The sequence below is a fragment of the Bufo bufo genome, chromosome 6 (genome assembly GCF_905171765.1).
Source record: "Bufo bufo chromosome 6, aBufBuf1.1, whole genome shotgun sequence".
Taxonomy (NCBI): Eukaryota; Metazoa; Chordata; class Amphibia; order Anura; family Bufonidae; genus Bufo; species Bufo bufo.
The window spans coordinates 295,876,345-295,898,341 of NC_053394.1; the positions used below are offsets into that span (position 1 = coordinate 295,876,345).

The following is a 21,997-nucleotide window of genomic DNA, read 5'->3' on the forward strand; positions in this document are numbered from 1 at the left end:
TTCACACAGGTGTTCACACATCACATTCCCAGCCTCAGATAATGCAATGAGCATTACTAAACAGAATGTAAATAATTGAGACCTTTAAGATGCAGAGTACAATAAATCTATCCATTTATGTATCTATCTATCTATCTATCATCTATCCATTTATCTATCCAACTCTTTATCTATCTATCTATCTATCTATCTATCTATCTATCTATCTATCTATCTATCATCTATCTATCTATCTATCTATCCATTTATCTATCCAACTCTCTATCTATCCATTTATCTGTTATCTATCTATGTATCTATACAGCCGTATAGCTCATCTATCTAATTTCTATCAATTTATCTATCTATTTATCTATCTATATTTCTATCTATATATCAATAACCTATTTATCTATCCATCTATCTACACATCTATATACCCCATCTATCTAAAATGTCAGAACATGTCCTAATATAAAGTCTATACATATATCTATGTATCTATCCATTTATCTGTTATCTATCCATCTATCTGTTATCTATCTATGTATCTACACATCTATATACCCCATCTATCTAAATTCTATCTATCAATTTATCTACCAATCTATCTTTCTATCTATCAATTACCGGTCCAACTCTCTATCTATCTATGTATCTATCCATCTATTTGTTATCTATCCATCTATCTGTTATCTATCTACTGTATGTATCTACACATCTATATACCCCATCTATCTAAATTATATCTGTCAATTTATCTACCTATTTATCTTTCTATCTATCAATTACCTGTCCAACTCTCTATCTATCTACAGTATGTATCTATCCATCTATCTGAAATCTATCTATGTATCTATACAGCCGTATACCCCATCTATCTAAATTCTATCAATTTATCTATCTATTTATCTATCTATATTTCTATCTATCTATGTATCTATCTATCTATCTATCTATCTGTTATCTATCTATCAATTTATCTATCCAACTCTCTATCTATCTACAGTACAGACCAAAAGTTTGGACACACCTTCTCGTTCAAAGAGTTTTCTTTATTTTCATGACTATGAAGGCATCAAAACTATGAATTAACACATATGGAATTAGATACATAACAAAAAGTGTGAAACAACTGAAAATATGTCATATTCTAGGTTCTTCAAAGTCCTTTTGCTTTGATTACTGCTTTGCACACTCTTGGCATTCTCTTGATGAGCTTCAAGAGGTAGTCCCCTGAAATGGTCTTCCAACAGTCTTGAAGGAGTTCCCAGATATGCTTAGCACTTGTTGGCCCTTTTGCCTTCACTCTGCGGTCCAGCTCACCCCAAACCATCTCGATTGGGTTCAGGTCCGGTGACTGTGGAGGCCAGGTCATCTGGCGCAGCACCCCATCACTTTCCTTCATGGTCAAATAGCCCTTACTTTCAAAGTTTTCCCAATTTTTCGGCTGACTGACTGACCTTCATTTCTTAAAGTAATGATGGCCACTCGTTTTTCTTTACTTAGCTGCTTTTTTCTTGCCATAATACAAATTCTAACAGTCTATTCAGTAGGACTATCAGCTGTGTATCCACCTGACTTCTCCTCAATGCAACGGATGGTCCCAACCCCATTTATAAGGCAAAAAATCCCACTTATTAAACCTGACAGGGCACACCTGTGAAGTGAAAACCATTTCAGGGGACTACCTCTTGAAGCTCATCAAGAGAATGCCAAGAGTGTGCAAAGCAGTAATCAAAGCAAAAGGTGGCTAGAACCTAGAATATGACATATTTTCAGTTGTTTCACACTTGTTTGTTATGTATATAATTCCACATGTGTTAATTCATAGTTTTGATGCCTTCAGTGTGAATCAACAATTTTCATAGTCATGAAAATAAAGAAAACTCTTTGAATGAGAAGGTGTGTCCAAACTTTTGGTCTGTACTGTATGTTGGCAAATGTGTAGGTAACAGGACCCATTGTGCCCTTCACCATGATGTAACGTCCATCTTGAATATGGGTGCTGTAAAGAAAAGGGAAACATTTTTGGAGCCTAATGCTCACCATCCTAGAGCCATCTACAGAGCAATGATACCATAGTGGGTAAAAATGGGTCTCTTGTAAAAATGTTACTGTTTTGCGGATGGCAAAATCTTAGTAACTCAAGAGGAGGAACCCTCAATCCGCCCTGGGCAGTTTTGTGTGCTAAATGGAATCCTGGCCTGCCATTCCCCAAGATAAAAACAACAAAACAAAACATAATAACCATAAAGTTAAGTAGTAGTACATGTGCTGTTCTTTCAAATTTAATTCATACACTGTATTATTATCTCTTCTTTTACTATGTTGTTTCAATGTATTGTTCTCTGCTGCCATCTGCTGGCTGGAATTCGTATGCTGCACGCCTTGTTCTTGGTATTAAAGTTTTTCTCTGCTGGGCGTGGTTTTAAGCAGCCTTGTCACTTCCTGCAGCCATTTTCAGTGCTGCATTCCTGTGTGACTGGAGATACACACCTTGGCTTGTGAAGGCATCAGTTTTTGACCAGCAGTTAGCCTCAGGAAAGACATCCACGCGACAGCATCTACTCTACTACTGCATTACTGTATTGCATCATCGTATGTCGCTGCTTTGGATCAAATAAACCCACGTTTGATTGCATCCTTGTGTCTACGTCTGGGTCCATCCAACCTGAGCTTCTGCCGGTTCGGTCTGCTCCACTGCTTGGATACGAAGGTAGGAAAGTCACACAGTCATTATCAGTTACACCTTCATTCGCCTTCATGTGGGGACAGAACAGTCAAAAACTGCCTTAAAGTCTTATACCCCAGTCAATATCCGTCTCAAAGTCCAATGCCCGGCTACAGATTCCCTCAGAGCCCAGTACCACACTCAGGAACCTCCCTTGCAACAGGCCCACTCGCAGCAAATCTGCCCGGCAACAGTGCATGTCCCACAAGCCCAAGGGGAAGCACGGCGTGTCCGCAGTTGATATACTCTCGCCTGGAAGTCCTCCACTACTCGCCAAGCCATTTTCTATATCCTATATTAACCCTTGCTCACATGATATAAGAACTGTTCATGCACGCGGAGCCTCCCTCAAACCAAAACCCCGCAATTCACTCAAAACACTTTGGGAACCTCATCAGGGTGCCTCATCTGAGCCGCACTGCAATTTTCAGCCCCCAATTCAAAAGTTCACTTTTCTTAAAGAGACAGCACACCTTAAATCAAAATGGCCGAAAAGGACCTTGAACAGTTCCCCAGTGATTAAATAAAGCAAATGCAACCTGATACTGATCATTACGAAGAGCTGGAGATAGAACCCACACTTCCAGCGGACCAAGTCATGCGACCAAGGCGCTCTCTCAAACCAACTATAAAGATCACGGAAAACTATCACACCAGGAAAGTTGAGCTATGTGACAACCTGAAAGAGCTATGGGAACGAGTTTCCTCCCTCATATCAGGACTTAAGTCCTCCTCAGGCGTTGCCACCAGTTTACAAGTTGCCATCGGGCGGCTGAACGCAATCCATGAAAGATACAAGAGACTGTCCACAAGGTATATAACCTTTATAAAAGACTCTAATATTGAAGAAGCCCCGTCAGAATTGTGCAAGGCAGAATCAATAGACAGACAAAGAGACGCCATGGTGCTGGATGCTAAAGATAAAGTGGAACTCCGCATCTCTCATTTGCAAGAAACTAGATCACACAGATCGCATTCATCCAAACATTCCTCTCGGTCCTACAGATCATCATGCTCTAGAAGCTCAGCCCTGAGCGACAGATTACTAGAGGCCCGTATAAATGCAGAGCAATCCAAAGTGAGACGTTCCTTCACTGAAAAAGAAGTCCTTGCAAGGGCAGAAGCAGAGGTGGAAGCCAAGAGGGCAGAAGCCAAGAGGGCAGAAGCGGAGGCTCGAATAAAGATTCTTGAATCAGAGAGGGAAGAGGAAATTGCATTAGCAAAAGTAAAACTACTTGAGCAAGCATTGAGCCAAGGCCTTGATTCAGTCTGCTTGCCACCAGAGGAGATAGACGATCCAGTTGATCGCACCAGCGACTATGTACTGAAACAGTTATCTGCACCACCCCCAGTTTGCAGTACTGTCCAAGCCAACAACTCTGAAACCTTCAAGTCAGCTCTACCTGCAGTGCCAGTGACACCCACAGCACCCAAGCAATCCAATAACAGTTGCCCAGACGCGCCCCCTCAAGGACAGTTATTATAGCAAGATGGCTACCAGGTGTTTCCTGGCCTACCTCCACAGCTCAAGCAGCAGTCATCAAAATCTACAGAGGCTAGACCACAGCTCAACCCTGCAGCAACATCATTCTACCTGGAAGCATCTCACCCTTTCACGCCACGCAGCCTATACGCCCCAGGGGCATCACAAGTTGTCATGGCAACAAGCAGTGAGGGCCTGGCCGTTATGAGGGCCTTCGAATCAGGTGATCATGCACCAGGATTCAAGGACATTAACTTGGGACTGGACAGTCCACCTGTGCAGAGGAGTTTGGGCCTCAGATGGGATCTCTCGGCTGACTCCTTCACTTTTCAGATAAGTTGTGCAGACAAGCTATTCACAAAACGAGGTGTCCTATCAGTGGTAAACAGCCTATTTGATCCGCTGGGAGTTGTAGCGCCCATCACCATACAAGGTAAATCTCTACTGAGACAGCTTTCTGAAACAGTCAAGGATTGGGATACCCCACTTCCCTCCGAGAAAGAGCAAAAATGGGAAGCCTGGAAGCGATCCTTGTGTGCCTTGGATGAGATCCACATCCCGAGATGCTATATTAAAACCTCGCTTTCCTCTAGCATAAAGAAAGAACTCCATGTGTTCTCGGACGCCTCCACGGAGGCCATTGCAGCGGTTGCCTATCTGAAGGTGACAGAACCCAACAACCAAAATCGCGTTGGATTCGTCTTTGGTAAGGCTAAGTTAGCCCCCAAGCCCGATCATACTATTCCCAGACTGGAACTTTGTGGGACTGTGTTGGCAGTGGAGATTGCGGATTTCATACAACAAGAACTGGGTGTCGACATAGCTGAAGTCCAGTATTACACCGACAGTAAGGTCGTTTTAGGTTACATCCACAATCAGACCAAGTGATTTTATGTGTACGTTAGTAACCGCATAGAGAGAATCAGGAGGTCCTCCAAACCTGAACAATGGCACTATGTACCATCCGAACTTAATCCAGCAGATCACGCCACTAGGCCTATGTCTATAGGTTCCTTTACTAACTCTACTTGGCTTAGAAGTCCAGAGTTTCTGCTTGGAGAGGCGGACGAATGTGTACAGGAAGCTTTCAGCATCCAGGATCCGGATAATGATCCAGAAATCCGTGCTGAAGTTAGTGCATTAGTCACTGGAACAAAGCAAACCGCCAGCTTCGGTTGTCAGCGCTTTGAGCATTTCTCCAGTTGGATGAGACTCGTCAGAACTATTGCAAGGTTAGTGCACATTGCAAGATGTTATCATAATACTCACGAAGATAAAGATTGTCATGGTTGGCATGTCTGCCATAAACCCTTCTCTGCTGAGAACATCTCTCATAGTGAGTACCTCATAATACATCACGTCCAGCAGGAAAATTTCAACATAGAATGGAAGTGCTTGTACAACAAACAGCAGATTCCTTTAAAAAGTCCTCTCCTCTCCAACTTAAATCCAGTTATCGACAGTTTTGGCTTGCTAAGAGTTGGTGGTCGTTTGAATCAAGCCCACCTAGGAATGGCAGAACAAAATCCTCTCATTATCCCCAGCAAACATCATATCACCGTCTTGCTAATCCGACACTACCACGAAAGGGCCGAACACCAAGGCAGGCAAATTACTGAGGGCAAATTACGGTCTGCAGGCCTTTGGATTATAGGTATTAAAAAACGTGTGGCCCAAGTACTGCATCAATGTGTGCACTGTTGCAAAGCAAGAGGAAAACAACTACACCAACAAATGGCCGACTTGCCTGCGGATAGACTATGTACAGAGCCGCCTTTCACCTACGTTGGCCTAGATGTCTTTGGGCCATGGATGGTGTCCACACGCAGGACCCGCGGCGGTCACGCAAACAGTAAGCGTTAGGCTGTACTATTTACTTGCATGAGTGTGCGAGCAGTTCACATAGAGGTGATAGAATCTATGGACACATCCAGCCTTATTAATGCCTTAAGACGGTTCTTCGCAATCAGAGGACCAGTAAAACAATTGAGGTCTGACCAGGGAAGCAACTTCATCGGAGCCTGTAGAGAACTTAACATCGACACCAAGTCAATTCAAGATCAGTTGGCAGAAAAAGGTTGCACCTGGATTTTCAATCCTCCTCATAGTTCCCACATGGGGGCTCTTGGGAGAGAATGATCGGCATCTCAAACAACATCTTAAATTCTATGTTGATGGATGTAAACTCGTCTAGACTCACACATGAGAATCTAGTCACCCTTCTCGCTGAAGTTTCGGCCATTATCAATTCAAGACCCCTTGTGCCAGTGTCTATGGATCCTGAAACACCAGCCATACTGACTCCGGCTATTCTACTTACCTAAAGAATACGCTAATACCTAGTGGAGAATTTACTCACGCAAACATCTATCAAAAACACTGGAAATGTGTACAATACCTAGCAGATTACTTCTGGAACAGGTGGCGAAAGGAGTACCTCAGTATTCTTCAAGGAAGAAGAAAATGGCAACACCACAAACCAAACTTGAAGGAAGGAGACCTCGTATTGATGAAAGAGCAACAAACCAAAAGGATTGACTGGCCTATCGGACTAATTTCAAAGGTTTTCCCTAGCAAGGATGGCAAGGTCCGGAAGGTGGAGTTGAAGATCTTCAGGAAGGGCGAGCTTAAAACGTTCTCAAGACCAATTAACAAACTCATTTTAATATTACCCATCGAGAACGTCCCTGCTGGGTGAACAGAACTGTATCTAACTTCGCAGATCTTCTCCATTCCAAGTTGGAAAACAGGACTAAACTATGTTTTGCATTCTAACATGTTCTTTTTACAGGTTGTTTTATATTTTATAGACATTCGTCGTAGTGAAATCCCCGATGTGAATTTCAGACAGGGAGTGTGCTGTTCTTTAAAATTTAATTCATACACTGTATTATTATCTCTTCTTTTACTATGTTTTTTCAATGTATTGTTCTCTGCTGCCATCTGCTGGCCAGAATTCGTATGCTGCATGCCTTGTTCTTGTTATTAAAGTTTTTCTCTGCTGGGCGTGGTTTTAAGCAGCCTTGGTCCTTGTCACTTCCTGCAGCCTTTTTCAGGGCTGCATACCTGTGTGACTGGAGATACACACCTTGGCTTGTGAAGGCATCAGTTTTTGACCAGCAGTTAGCCTCAGGAAAGACATCCACGCGACAGCATCTACTCTACTACTGCATTACTGTATTGCATCATCGTATGTTGCTGCTTTGGATCAAATAAACCCACATTTGATTGCATCCTCGTGTCTACGTCTGGGTCCATCCAACCTGAGCTTCTGCCAGTCCGGTCTGCTCCACTGCTTGGATACGAAGGTAGGACAGTCACACAGTCATTATCAGTTACACCTTCATTCGCCTTCATGTGGGGACAGAACAGTACACCTGGTACCTGCAAGAGTGAAAGTGGTTGTAAAGACAACCAGTAACATAGAAAATGGTGGTTCCACTCAGAGGGGGTAATTGTGCAAATACACATGTAGAACCTGCTCATAACTGGATCTAGATAAAGATATGACCTAGAAGGTTAAACATCAATACAATGTTATGGTACAAATTAGTGTCAAAGGTGTCCAAGAGACGGATAGGCAGGAAGGGTAGGTAGGGGGAAGAGGGGGTGATGGTGAAGAAAAGGGTGTATCAAACCGTAATTGACGGTGTTTAAATTGTTAGATAGGCATACCAATTGTTGGATGAGGTAGATTAAACAAACTGGAGGGTTCCCAAAGTCCTAAGCGTTAATCCAGGAGATCCTCTTTTAAGTCAGTCCTCCTCTCCGTCTCTTGTGCCTCTGTTGCTTTGGAGTGGTCACCTTTTCCCATGGAATGGACCTTGGAAGATCTGGAAGCGATGAGAGATCTTTGACAGTATCCCAGCTTTCAATATCCAAGGGGGAGATATCCATATAAGTATAGGCATCTTGCAGGTCTGAAAAAGAGGAAACCACCATACGTGGACCAGAGAACAAGAAAGTAAGGCCAAATGGAAAGGTCCATCTATATGGGATAATTTTTGGCTCATAGGAGATCTGTCAGAGGTTTATATTGGCTAACACGGTACCAGACCTTTTTCTTTTGTCAGAGGTTTAAGCGCACGTCTCTTCTGTAATGTGGCAGGTGAGAGATCTTCGAAAATAGCAATGGGGATGTCTCCCAGACAGTGGCGTGCCTAAGGTGTTTGGCACGCGGGCGGGTCCTTTCTTTGACACCCCACCCAATATTTAAAAAAATTGTACCCCCTCACAGTAGTATTGCCCTCATTGTATAATCTTCACAATAGTTTTGTACAGATGTGTGCCCCCTGACAATAGTTATGCCCACATTGTGCCCTCTCTGTGCCCCTTTCACAGTTGTAATGCCCTCTTTGTGCCCCCTTCACAGTAATAATCCCCATTGTGCCCCCTTCACAGTAATAATCCCCATTGTGCCCCCTTCATAGTAATAATCCCCATTGTGCCCCCTTTATAGTTATAATGCCCACTGTGCCCCCTTCATAGTAATAATGCCCATTGTGCCCCCTTCACAGTAATAATACCCATTGTGTCCCCTTGTCTCCTGAAGCTCACATACCTCTCTTCCCTGCAGGCACAGATAGCTCTGCAGCACTGTGTGCGCGGAGCTTATGCAGATTTCTGGGCTGCAGGCTCTGCCCACACAGGCCAGCAGCGCGATCTGTGCCTGCAGGCTGAATGGTGGAGTAGGGAGAAGTCTTCCTGCTTCACCATTCTGTGCACTGCCGGCCTGAAGGAGGGGAGGAGCGCTGGGAGCTGAGCAGTGAGTGATAGGACCGCAGCTCCCAGCGCTCCACAATGAGCGCTTCCATCTCTATTGATGGAAACGCTCAATGCTTCTGGCACCCCCCTGAGAGCTGGCACCTGGGGTAGACTGCCCCCCAGCCCCCCCCCCCCCTTAGTACGCCACTGCTCCCAGACAAACTGAAGTTGCAGTTTTAGCTGCACTAAAGACCATTTTCTTGACCTGAAAATTTAAGAAACGACAAATAATGTCCCTTGGGGGATCAGTGTCTTTGGGACGTGGCCTATCACATGCGGCCGTCACCATCTTGGAATCTTTTGCCGCAGAAGCTGCGGGTGCTTTTTTAGAAATTTCGTCATTCCACTTGCCACGTTAGGGGTTTTTACCGAAGCAATAGTGTCTCACTGCCTTGCCCCACCGATCTTGACCATTTTTGTGCCACCAAGCTTGTGTAAGCGGGATCCAGAGCAGATAAGAGCACAGAGCTCAGTGATGTGCAGCCATTCAGCTCAGGTGCTGGCTCCGCCCCCCTAAGCTTACACTCTGATATAATAAAATCTGAGACTCTCAGCCAATATATTCTGATTAAAACATATCTGTGCCTGCCTACCAGCGTCAAGGTGGTCTTAGTCAGGCAGGTCCTATGCTAAACCTACCTATGCCGTTATATAGTGTGCTGCTCCTAGTTACCTCTGTGTGCATCAAGCAACCAATGAGAGGAGGAGCACGCACAGCTATATGTACCACCTAATCAAAGTTTCCTGTGGGACAGGTGGGCAAAAAGGTGCACAATAATGCTACTCCCCAGATAATAGGAGCGCATTCACACTTGAAGGTGCCACTCCTTTGAGCACATAAATTTACAAAAAAAACACAGAAAAAGATACAAAACATCCTGCATGATATCATAACTAAATATGCGGATGTGCATAGCAACATTTATAAGGAAAAAATCTGGGAAAATAATGCACTAACACAATAGATGCAAACATTATATATGGACTAAGCAAGACGTTATGTGCAAGCCAACCAGCCACCGTGCCAGAGGATCATGTGATCCTCCTTATTCACCTTCCCTGCCCTGCTGTGCTGTGTTCTGATCTGTAAAATAGAGGACACCATTTTGAGCAATTTAAGCAAATTGAATCGCAAACATTTCAGATTCAATTCAAGTTTTGGAAACTTTAGGAGTAATTTGATTAGTTTCCAATCGATTTGCTCATCATTTCCTGTTATATTTGGTTAATTTGTGTAGTACAAAGTCATGTTAATTTGTGTAGTACAAAGACTGTTTATTCCAAAACGTGTAGATAAAGGATGAGTCAATGTTATTTTCCACTTATAAAGAAAATGACTATTTTATGTGTATTTAGTTATTGTGATATATTTGTCACATTTACTAGTGGGTTTTAAATGTAGATGTTTCTTCATATAAATGGCATGTAAATTAAAGTCTCATGAAAAGTGTATTGGATGATCATATTATGTTGTGACTAGATAGACCATGACTACCAGAGTTCGTAAGCCAGTCATATATTCGAGGTGTGTCAAAGTGCACCATCACAATGAATAACCACCCTTTCATCAATGACTCTTCAACTATATTTCACACTGACGGGAGGCTTTTTACGGATTCATAACAATAATATTTGTTTTACAACATCTTTCATGCTTTATAAAAGCTTCTTCACCAGCAAAGATCAATTTAATTTCACAGCTCAAGCTACAGCATAACTTGCCCCTCTATCTATAGTAGATACCATTCTAGCTCTACCATGACACAGAGCATAAAGCAGGTTAAATCTGGATCCTCCCAGGGAATTTGGCAAGCATCAACTCAAAATGTACCTGTTCATCAGACAACATCCAGTAGCTCCCACCATGGGGCAAGCCATCAGGTCCGCCATAGAAGTAATTTCAGAGCTCCCAGTGTCCATGGAGGATCAGGTGGAAGTGGCATTAGCATCTCCAGACACTTCACTCAAGGCTGGAACTCTGGAATTTCAAATTTTTATACCAATGGAAATCACCATGGCAACCATGGGGCTCACAACATGTTAAGGTATGATGGCCTTTTATGTTTCAATGAAAAGGAAACCATGCAGCTACTAAACAACCGGTTGGCTTCATATATGGAAAATGTATGCTCCTTGGAGCAAGAAAATAGTCAACTGGAGAGGAATATTCGACAATGGTATGAAAAGAACCAGTCTGATGGTCTGCCTGACTGTGGCAATTACTTCAGCACCATTCAGAACCTCCAGAAACAGGTAATATCATAATTTACACCCCCTGTCTCTATTTATTTCCTTTTGCTTATTTAGCACTAACACATTCTGCAGAGCTGTCAAAGATAGTCATCATTCATCAGTCCCTGTCTCCAGTGGCACTGATCATCTAATTTCACTATCTTAGAAGAACAAATTTGGGTCCATTTCATAGAATGCAAGTTAACCTACTTGGAGTGTGGACACAAACACATACACATATATTTCAAGGAAACCCACTCAAACACAGGGAGAACATATACTGTAACCTCCATGCAGATGTTGTCTTGATCAGATTTGAGTCCAGGACTGCAGTGCTTAAAGGCAAAATTGTTAGCCACTGAGCCGCCATGACTTTCTTGCAGTTTATGCTATGTTTAGGTAGAAATTTTTAAGGGTATTACCTTAGACATCAGAATGTTAAAGTAATTTAGGTAAACATCTGATTAGGTATTAATCCATAGTTTTTAGAGTTTTTCTATACCAGATGTATGATATTACTATGTCCTGTATATTCAACTTAGACAGCAGGAACACTTAAAAGCATATACAAACACTTGTAGTTTTCTAGGGGAGGGTAGTTGTATTCAACATTGTTGTTGTTCTACAGTCTGTTATACAGTCTGGCAAATAACTGTAGTTTGGCTTTATATATGAGATTTGACGGGTTTGGATTTATAGATGAGATATGATGAAGCCTGGTCCATGGAGTTCTTTTGCAGAACTTGAACTAGAACAGCCTAATTGCCCCTCCACAAATTTTCTGAAGGTTAAGAATATAGAATTTCATATAATATTTTATTTTGAAACAACAGTCTCTTATCAGGGTAGGTTCAGAGAGGTGGCAGTTCTGTTAGGAGTCTCCATCACAGATTCATGCAAAAATGCTGATAAAATGCATGCAGTGGTGTTCTTTCTTCGGCAGAATCATGGAAACTATAACAGAAACGCAACAGACCTCATTATAGGAACCATCGGGGATCTTGGGGGCTGATGCTTATATTTATTTTCTGTTTTCTGGTTCCTACACCGGAACAGGAAAATATGCCACACATATGAACCAGGCCTTACATGTAACATTTTGATTTATATAACTCTGTCTATGTTTTTTTTCTATAGCTCCCTGCAGCCTATGTGGAAAATGCCAAAGTGTTCTTGGACATGGACAATGCCAAAATGGCTGCGGCTGACCTAAGGAATAAGTAAGTTAAAAATATCTATTAAGATGAGATGATATGATTTTTCCCTTAAGGGAACATGTCTTGTTGACCATATTGTCCATTCTGTGGTAACATTTTATAGAGCAAGACTAGCTTAGCATATGAGCTTAGTTGGGAAATTCAATGTAACTACAGTGTAAGTATGTATACTATTTTATTTATTTTAATGCCTGCTGATTCTGGGCTTACTACTCCAGTAGGGGGTCCTACTCATCGATATTTATGTATATACACATATGCAAGGAATTGAATAAGACCAACCATTGGAATACTAAGGCCAATATGTGTGTTCAATGTGATAGGTACCCTTTAGTAATCAGTAGCATTGATGATAGATAGTGGCTTTATTTCTCTATTCTTTCAGGTTTGAGCTGGATATGAGTCTACGAAAAAACATTGAGTCTGATATTAATGGTCTGCGAAGAGTTTTAGAAAGTCTTAACATGGAGACATGTGACCTACAGATGACTGTTAACAGTCTTCAGGAGGAGCTTCAAGAACTGAAGAAGAATCATGAGGAGGTAACATGTAGTTCTGAGTAAAAGAGGGACAGTTAAGGTTGCCTCTGGCATAAGTTTAAGGTTTTTTTGCAAACTGGTGTCTGTTTATGAGGCTGTCAGCCATCTTGGTCTTTTGTTTTCAGAGGACAGCTAGAACATTTGAGTTGCATTTTATAGCAGATGTACATTACTTTCCTCAAGGACATAGATTTTATTGTTGTAGATTTATATTATTTTTTTCAGGAAGTAAACTGCCTACGTACACAGCTGGGTGCCAGGGTCAGCGTTGAAGTGAATGCTGCTCCATGTGTGGATCTCAACAGTGTGCTGTCAGAGATCCGACAACAGTATGAAAATTTGATGGAAAGAAATCTACGAGAAGTTGAAGAGATCTTTCTTGCAAGGGTAAAAAAAAAGTCAAATGTCAGTCTTCTTTCCAAGTGATGCTCATGTTTCTTAGTATATGTTTGATACAGTATGTTTACCTGGTATGTTTGCTTATAGTTTATATTATTAAATTCTAGCTGTAAGGGAATCATGACATAAACTACCTTCCTGTAAAATGCTGCTGGGCTTGTGCTTATATGTACATAGCAGCCAACCAGAGCAAACAGATTTCTGCTTGATTTCTGGTGCAAAATAAGACTGATAGATAAAACCATAGCCTGACCCAGTGATAAAACAAGAGACCTTCTAAGATTTCCATAGTAGTCTTCAACCAGAGGCGTACCAGCTGTTGCAAAACTACAACTACTAACATGCCCGACAGCCTACTGTGTAGTACAGCCTAACCTGCAACAATGATCGTTCTGTCCTAATGGAAAAAAAACTAAAATATTTTTGCAGCATATTCATTTCATTCTTTGATTTAATAAGCAGTTATGACATATTTCACTCTTTCCAGGATGTAGCTATGGGGGAGGTGGGGGGTGTGCACAGGAAGCAGTCCCATCCAGGCCTAGGTATCTTTGGGAGCCCAAAGGCCCCTCTACCACATAAGAAGTGGTGTGAATGGCACATTAGGTGAAGGACCTTGTTAAAGAATTTGCTTTGTAGCCCAGGAGCTTCAAGTTACACCACTGGCCCTCTCCTCTCACTTTTTGATGCAACTTATATAGCTCATGTCTTTCTTATGCCCTTCTTGTCTTTCAATGTTATTGCAGAGTGAAGAACTGAATAGAGAGATGATTTCTGGGGCAGAACAGCTGCAGTCAGTTTCTGGTGACCTCCTGGAGTTGAAGCGTAATATGCAAACTTTAGAGATAGAACTTCAGAGTCAGCTAAGCATGGTATGCCTTAATGATCAAGTATTAGTGAGAACTGGATATTATCCAATTTCTACTAGAATTACGAACTAGGACATTATGGGGTACATTTATCAAATCAGATACATCAGTTTTGTGGTCTAAAAAAGTCGCAAGTCATGGCAAATGCGACATTTTCTGCAACATTTTCTATTTAAGAACTAAAAGTGAGATTAGAAATGGATTATGGCTCACTTACTATGTGTGTCACAAAAAAGTTGCAACCTTTTCCAGGCAACCCCCTGGTGTGCTTTTACACTTAAATTTGTAAACCACATTGCACTCCAGACTCCAGATATATTAAGGTGCGCCATTTCATAAATTTGGTGCTGGCACACAAAGCAAAGCCACACTTAAAACTGGCACAAAAACAAGCTCAAATGATAAATGACCCACTATATGCCGATTGTCATTTTGTCATTCACAGGTTGGACACATGCCACATAGTCACCACTGACACATGCTGTAAGATACATGCTGCACGCATCCTACTAAGATAAGATACATGCCACACACTCACCAATTACACATACAACACATGCTACCACCACCGACACGTTGCATAATTACCACTCAACATGAACCCCAATCCTTGGTAACATTCCTACAGGAGGGATAACCCAGACCTCCCATCTTTTTGATCTGATGTATAGAGTTGCATTATTACACTTACAATATTGATCCAGAAAATACTTGTCTGGTTCCTCTCTGTATATTAGAGCCCGTCATATATATTATTGAATTATTAAATACAATTTGGATTTTAGAAATGTCTATATTCAGATATTTTTGCTCCGTTGTGTAAAAGAAAACTATTGAAGTGTATAAATATGCCAGGAAAATTGAACTTTCACACAGTGAACCAAAATCGTCCCTCTTTGATCTTCCAAAAAGTTGGGAGAGATGTATAAACATCTCTCACAGGGAGAAGGTCACTCCCTCATATTTTTAGCCACACCTCAATACTGGTAAGTCCTACCATATACCCTTAAGCCTCTCCTCTCCTGCTAACGTTTTTGTGATTGATATCATTTTCCATATAGCTTCTGCAAGACAACAAATGTCAAGTGATCAGAAAAAGTCTAAATGCTGCACATTTTTTTCAGAAATTTGCTCTTGAGGAATCCCTGATTGAGACTGAATCTACTTATGGCTCCCAACTTGCCCAGTTACAAGGCCTGATCAATAATGTAGAGTCTGAACTGGCACAGATACGCTTTGATCTGGAGCAACAAAATATCGCATACAAACAGCTTATGGACCAGAAGAACCATTTGGAAATGGAAATTGCCACATACAAGCATCTTCTAGAAGGGCATGAAATGCAGCATGTGAAAATGTAAGACTGAAAAAAAATACTCAACATTTTTATAAATACTGTACATTGCATGTGTGTGGAGTTAAAAGGGTTATCTAGATAATCCCTTCTAAAGGTGCATTGGCACAAGCCAAGCAGCAGCAGATAATTGGGAAAGAAACGTTCCTTCCCGACAGTCAGCTGGTCATTAAAGGGATTCTGTCACCTCGTTTTACCCTACAGAGATGCGGACATGCATGGCTAGATCGCTGCTAGCATGTCCGCAATATACCTGTCCCATAGCGCTGTGTGCTTTTATTGTGTTTAAAAAATGATTTTATAGATATGTAAATGAGCCTGGTAAGGAGCCCAAGAGGCTGTACTAACCTTCTTGGTGCCCAGCCACGCCCCCTGTGAAGGAGCCCAGCACCGCCTGCGTCCTCCGAATTTCCTCCTTGCTCACAAAGTTAGATCGCCGTAATCTCGCAATATGCGAGCTTGCGCATGCGCAGTTCCTTCCCTGAGGCTGATGCCAGCACAGGGAAGGAACACTATATCGGCACTGCGCATGCGCGAGCTCGCGGCGATCTAACTGTGAGCAAGCCGTGCATGTCCACAGCTCTATAAGCTAAAACGAAGTGACAGAATCCCTTTAAAAGGAGGTCAAGCACTGTATTTACATGCAGGGATCACCTCCACAGTATGAGGACAAGTGGTCACTATTGCGATCGCTCGTCTTCATACAGCTCCATGGTTTCTGGGCAGCTGATCGCTGTTTAGACAGCACAGTTTGCTGCCCAGAAACGATCATTTAGGTGCCTGCATGGACAACAGGATCACCCAATGAACGAGCATTTTGCTCATTCATCGGGTAATCAGCAGCACCTTTAGACGGGCAGATTGTCAGGAATGAGCATTTGCAGGAACGTTCATTCCCGATAATCGGCCAGTCAGTTAATCTGCCTGTGTAAATCCACCTTAAAGAGGTTGTCTCACTTCAGCAAATGGCATTTATCATGTAGACAAATTTAATACAAGGCACTTACTAATGGACTGTGATTGTCCATATTACCTCATTTGCTGGCTGGATTCATTTTTTCATCACATTATACACTGCTCATTTCTATGATTACGACCACCCTGTAATCCAGTAGTGGTGGCCGTGCCTGCACAATATAGGAAAAAGAGTAGGCCTCTTTGGTGGCTGGGTCCACATGAGTGCGCATAGTCCACCGTTTTTTTCTATAGTGTGCAAGCACGGCCACCACTGCTGGATAGTAGGGTGGTCATAAGCATGGAAACAAGCAGAGTATAATTGATGAAAAAATTAATCTAGCCAGCAAAGGAAGCAATATGGATAATAAAAATACATAATAGTTAGTGATGAGTGAGCACCAAAGTATTCGGATGTTCGGCCCGAACACATTGCTATATTCGTGTGCTCGGCCGAGAACCCGAGTATAATGGAAGTCAATGGGAGACAACCAGGCACCACCTGCTCAGAAGAGAAGAGGGTGTCTGGTTCATAAAAAAAGGTTAGAAATTGATGGAAACCCCATCAAAATGGTTTGGAAACAGCATTAAGAGGATAGTTGGATGCGTCTAGACTCCTATTATGTACGACATACAATAGACAACCACACAAAGGCTGTATGCCAAAAGCCAGGTATGTGCAAGCCATCAATCTATCCATGAGACAGATGACAGGCTTAGTCAGCATACCTTACAATGGCAGCCTTGTGCACCATGAGATATTCCAAACCAGCTCTCATCTGACTGAGAACCATTAAATCTCAAAGTAAGGCTACTTTCACACTCGCGTTTGGTGCGGATCCGTCATAGAGCTGCACAAACGCATCTGTTCAGATAACATAACCGTCTGCATCCGTTCAGAACACATCCGTTTGTATTATCTTTAACATAGTCAACACTGATCCGTCTTGAACACTATTGAAAGTCAATGGGGGACAGATCCGTTTTCTATTGTGCCATATTGTGTCAGTGAAAACGGATCTGTCCCTATTGACTTACATTGTGTGTCAGGACAGATCCGTTTGGCTCAGTTTCGTCAGACGGACACCACAACGCTGCAAGCAAAGTTGTGGTGCCCGCCTCCAAAGCGGAATGAAGGCAGAATGGAGCCAAACTGATGCATTCTGAGCGGATCTTTATCCATTCAGAATGCATTAAGGGCAAAACTGATCCGTTTTGGGCCGCTTGTGAGATCCCTGAACGGATCTCACAAACGGAAACCAAACTGCCAATGTGAAAGTAGCCTTATTTTGCATCTGTTGGATGGCTTGGGTGGACCCACACACCTAGATCAATATCATTAGGGTGAAATAAAGTTTTCTGATTGTCCTAACATAATATTCAATAACCTTTCTATACAGTTTTGTTATGTAAAAACTCATTTGCATAAACATGGACATATGGGAAAGACATGCAAATGAGCAGAATTTGCCTTGTTTTTCAGCTGTCATAAGACTATGAAAACCAATAAATGGCGCTATTGAGTTATGAACAGCGCCCTCTATTGGTTTCACAGTCTTATGACAAGTCTAATATTCTTGTCAGAAGACTATGAAACCAACAGAGGGCGCTGTTCATAACTCAATAGCGCTATCTATTGGTTTCATAGTCTTCTGACAAGAATATTAGTGTAGCGTTTTCCATGGAAAATGTGCGAAGAAAATTCACGATTAGAATATTCGCAATCTACACTAAGATGAGATCTGACACTGGGAAAGCTGGGTAATAACTCAGTGATAAAATCTGACACTGGGAAAGCTGGGTAATAACTCACGATCTACACTGAGTTATTACCCAGCTTTTCCAGTGTCAGATATTATCATTGACTTACTACAAAATTATTACATAATATTCGCTATATTGCTATATATTTGTTTTTTAGAATATTATGAATATTCAAAAAAATTTATATAGAGCAATATAGCGAATATGATCTCAGCGAATAGTCTTGTCTTAACACTATGCAACTAATAGAGGGCGCAGTTCATGAGTCATGAATCATGACTCATGAATCATGACTCATGAACAACGCCCTCTATTAGTTGCATAGTGTTATGACAAGACTATTCGCTGTTGTGAGTGAATAGTCTTTTCATAACACTATGCAACTAATAGAGGGCGCTGTATTCATGACTCATGAATCATGACTCATGAACAGCGCCCTCTATTAGTTGCATAGTGTTATGACAAGACTATTCACTGTTGTGAGTGAATAGTCTTGTCATTACTCTATGCAACTAATAGAGGGCGCTGTTCATGAGAGATTCTGCTCATTTGCCTGTCTTTCCCATATGCCCATGTTTATGCAAATGAGTTTTTACATGACAAAATTGTATAGAAAGGTTATTGAATATTATGTTAGGACAATCGGAAAACTTTTTGATGCGCTAATGATATTGATCTAGGTGTGCAGGTCCACCCAAGCCATCCAACAGATGCAAAATAACTTTGAGGTTTACTGGTTTTCAGTCAGATGAGAGCTGGCTTGGAATATCTCATAGTGCACGAGGCTGCCATTGTAAGGTATGCTGGCTGTTATCTGTCTCATGGATAGATGGATGGCTTGTACATACCTGGCTTTTGGCATATACTGTAGCCTTTGTGTGGTTGTCTATTGTATGTCGTACATAATAGGAGTCTAAGACATATCCAGCTGTCCTCTTAATGCTGTTGCCAAACCATTTTGATGGGGTTTCCATCAATTTCTAACCTTTTTTTATGAACCAGACACCCTCTTCTCTTCCGAGCAGGGGGTGCTTGGGGTTCTCCCATTGACTTCCTTTGTATTAAATTGTATTCGAGCACCCAAATTATTTGGCCGAGCACTCGGATCTGCCAAGCATAGCGATGCTCAAGCCGAACAGCAGTTCGGCCGAGCATGCTTGCTCATCACTAATAATAGTAAGTGCCTTATATTAACTCTGGCTACATGATAAATGTAACCTCTTTAAGAATGAGGTCATTTTAACCATTAACTGACCACCATTGCTATGGTTCCCCTAATCCTTGATGATCACGGCAGCAATCACTGCAAGGGAAATGTCATATCGCATATTCAAATTAGAGAGGTGGACCACTTTAGACATCCCGTTTTGTTAGAAGTTTTCTTTGATAATTTCATATTAGGGTGTGTTGCAACTAGAACCCCAGCCACCAGCTGTAATCTGTTCTAGAGATGAGTGAAATTCTCAAAACTTCGATTCGGCTGCTTTGCTGAATTTCACAAAGAAATTTGCTTTAAGACTAATTACTTTTTCATATGAAGCGCATTTCTTTGTGAGCAGCAGGCGCAATGATGGGGAATGGCAATTGTGCCAACCCCCCTTCCCCGTCATTGAATCCGTCAGATGCTGCGTTCATCACTGATAGCGGCATCTGAGATGACAATTGAGGGCTATCAGATTTCAATCTGTTAAAAAAAATATTTAAATACTCACCTTATCCGTTTGATTACAAAGAGCCCGCTGTGGCCATCTTGTTTGAATATCCTGCGCAAAATCTTGTGCGAGGCGTGATGATGTCATCACGCTGGCCGGCGTGGTGACGTCATACGTTACCATGCACAAGATTTCGCGCAGGATCTTCAATCAAGATGGCCGCGGAGGACTCTTCGTGAACAAATGGATGAGGTGAGTATGATTTTTTTTTTTAAATGTTTTACCACCATTTTAGGGAAAATTGATTAGTTACCACGAAGCAAGAGGAAATTCGGCTTCGCAGAGAATCGACTTTTCACTTTGTGAACTTCGATTTGATGAACATTAATCTGTGCAGTTTCCTTGCTGACCCACTGCAGAAGAAATGAGCTATTATTATTACATATCAATGGGTCTACCTTGCAATGCACAAATTTCCTGTGCCCTGCAGAGCAAAAAATACGGTACTCTGTTTAGCCAATCTAATAGATAAAAGTCATTTAACTCAGAATTATTTAATAGGCCATCTGAAAAAAGATTTTGTATACCGATCATTTTACAAAATAAAACAAATGGTTGCAAAAAGTAATGGTTGCATGGAGTCTCCATGACCCCATATTATTCATATCCATAATATTCTAAATGCCCTAAAAGAACACATGAAAAGGGGTTGTACTTGAACATATGGGACAAAGTATGTATGTAAATGATAGATTACTAATTTAATTTTGGGCTAGGCAAGACCATTTCTTTGCATTTCATTTGAAATAATATGATTTTTAACTTTCTCTCTCCAGTGCTCCTATTCACCAATCTGATAAAGGTAAGATGATTGAAAACAATATATAAATCACTTTGTATGCAATGGATATTGTGCTCACCTACCTATTAGCAAAGTTAGGCTAGGAGTTTATTTCAACTCCTAGAACCCATATACCGTAATTAGAGTTCCTCCTGAAAGCCTTATTTTGTCTCCTCTGAACTTCATTCTCAGTGAGCTTCTAATAGGAGGAACTGTTTACATCTATATTTTTCAAGTTAGGCAGAATATGTTGGTATTTTTGACATCTGTTGTGTTGGTCTCTCTTAAGTGTCCATAAACGTTAAGGTACATAGACACATGGACCTTTAAGTGGGTGGATCTGTAAACCAAGTCACAAATTGCAAAATATATACCTTGAGAAATATCACCAGGACCTCGAGTTCTTATGGTATTGTGGTCCAACTGTGGACCATGGTTGGGCAGCGTTACAATATGAAAGATACAGTCATGTTATTCAGCCATAGCACATGGATAGACTTCTGCAAGATATTTCAGTAACTTTTTCACTTTCCATTTCTGTTTCAGAACAAAAGCAAACTTGCAAAGGTCATCAAATGATCACACAAGTTCACCAGACCAAGTGTTAAATGAAACCAGTGAAGCCTCCATTGCAACTTCCAAGTTTCTCCACTCCCAAAAACAACTAAGAACCCATCTTTTTACAGCTCACTTCGAAAAACTGCTAAAACCCATGGCTACTAGTCAAATTCCATTCATCTTGAAAGTCATTTAGATATTGATTGGAAATGTAGCTGGTAGACATGTTGAATTTCACTGTATGTCTGTACTAGGTTGTAAACATAACTACGTGGCACACTCATTGATAAAAAAAAAATACCGCACCCAGACAGAAATGTCAGATTGTTGCAAAACTCAGCATGCAGTTATTTCACAGGCAGATGTGTAAATGATTACAGGTGTGGTCTGATTAGACACTGGGTCTTGCCACAAGAAGGCATAAAAATTTCTTACCCCACTGCCCTATAAAAAGGCTCCCAGAGGCTACCTTTGGCAAGATATACTCACTCTTGGTGAGATATGGTTGACTGCTAGACATGCCTCTATGATACACTTGAATACATTTTACCCAGTTAGACTTTGAGAGAGAGTACATCATTGGACTGAGAGAAGTAGGATGGTCATTTTGACAAACTGCCTACCATCTAGGCTATTCTGATCTAGCTGTTAGGAGGTC

The 21,997-nt window shown here is 41.5% G+C and overlaps 1 protein-coding gene across 1 annotated transcript; it reads left to right on the plus strand.

The window, feature by feature from the left end:
- The first annotated feature begins 10,718 nt into the window (after nucleotides 1-10,718).
- Nucleotides 10,719-21,535, plus strand: LOC121005669 (keratin, type I cytoskeletal 19-like). Its single transcript, XM_040438444.1, has 7 exons — nucleotides 10,719-11,213; nucleotides 12,330-12,412; nucleotides 12,795-12,951; nucleotides 13,174-13,335; nucleotides 14,094-14,219; nucleotides 15,341-15,573; nucleotides 21,328-21,535. Exons 1-7 carry the CDS (start codon nucleotides 10,719-10,721, stop codon nucleotides 21,533-21,535), a joined length of 1,464 nt encoding a protein of 487 aa, XP_040294378.1.
- The last annotated feature ends 462 nt before the right edge of the window (nucleotides 21,536-21,997 follow it).

Bases quoted from the DNA above. Each gene is read 5' to 3' on its own strand.
- LOC121005669 (XM_040438444.1), top strand. From the start codon at position 10,719: ATGACACAGAGCATAAAGCAGGTTAAATCTGGATCCTCCCAGGGAATT. The intron at 12,952-13,173 runs GTAACATGTAGT...TATTTTTTTCAG, and splicing joins TGAAGAAGAATCATGAGGAG to GAAGTAAACTGCCTACGTAC. The intron at 13,336-14,093 runs GTAAAAAAAAAG...ATGTTATTGCAG, and splicing joins AAGAGATCTTTCTTGCAAGG to AGTGAAGAACTGAATAGAGA.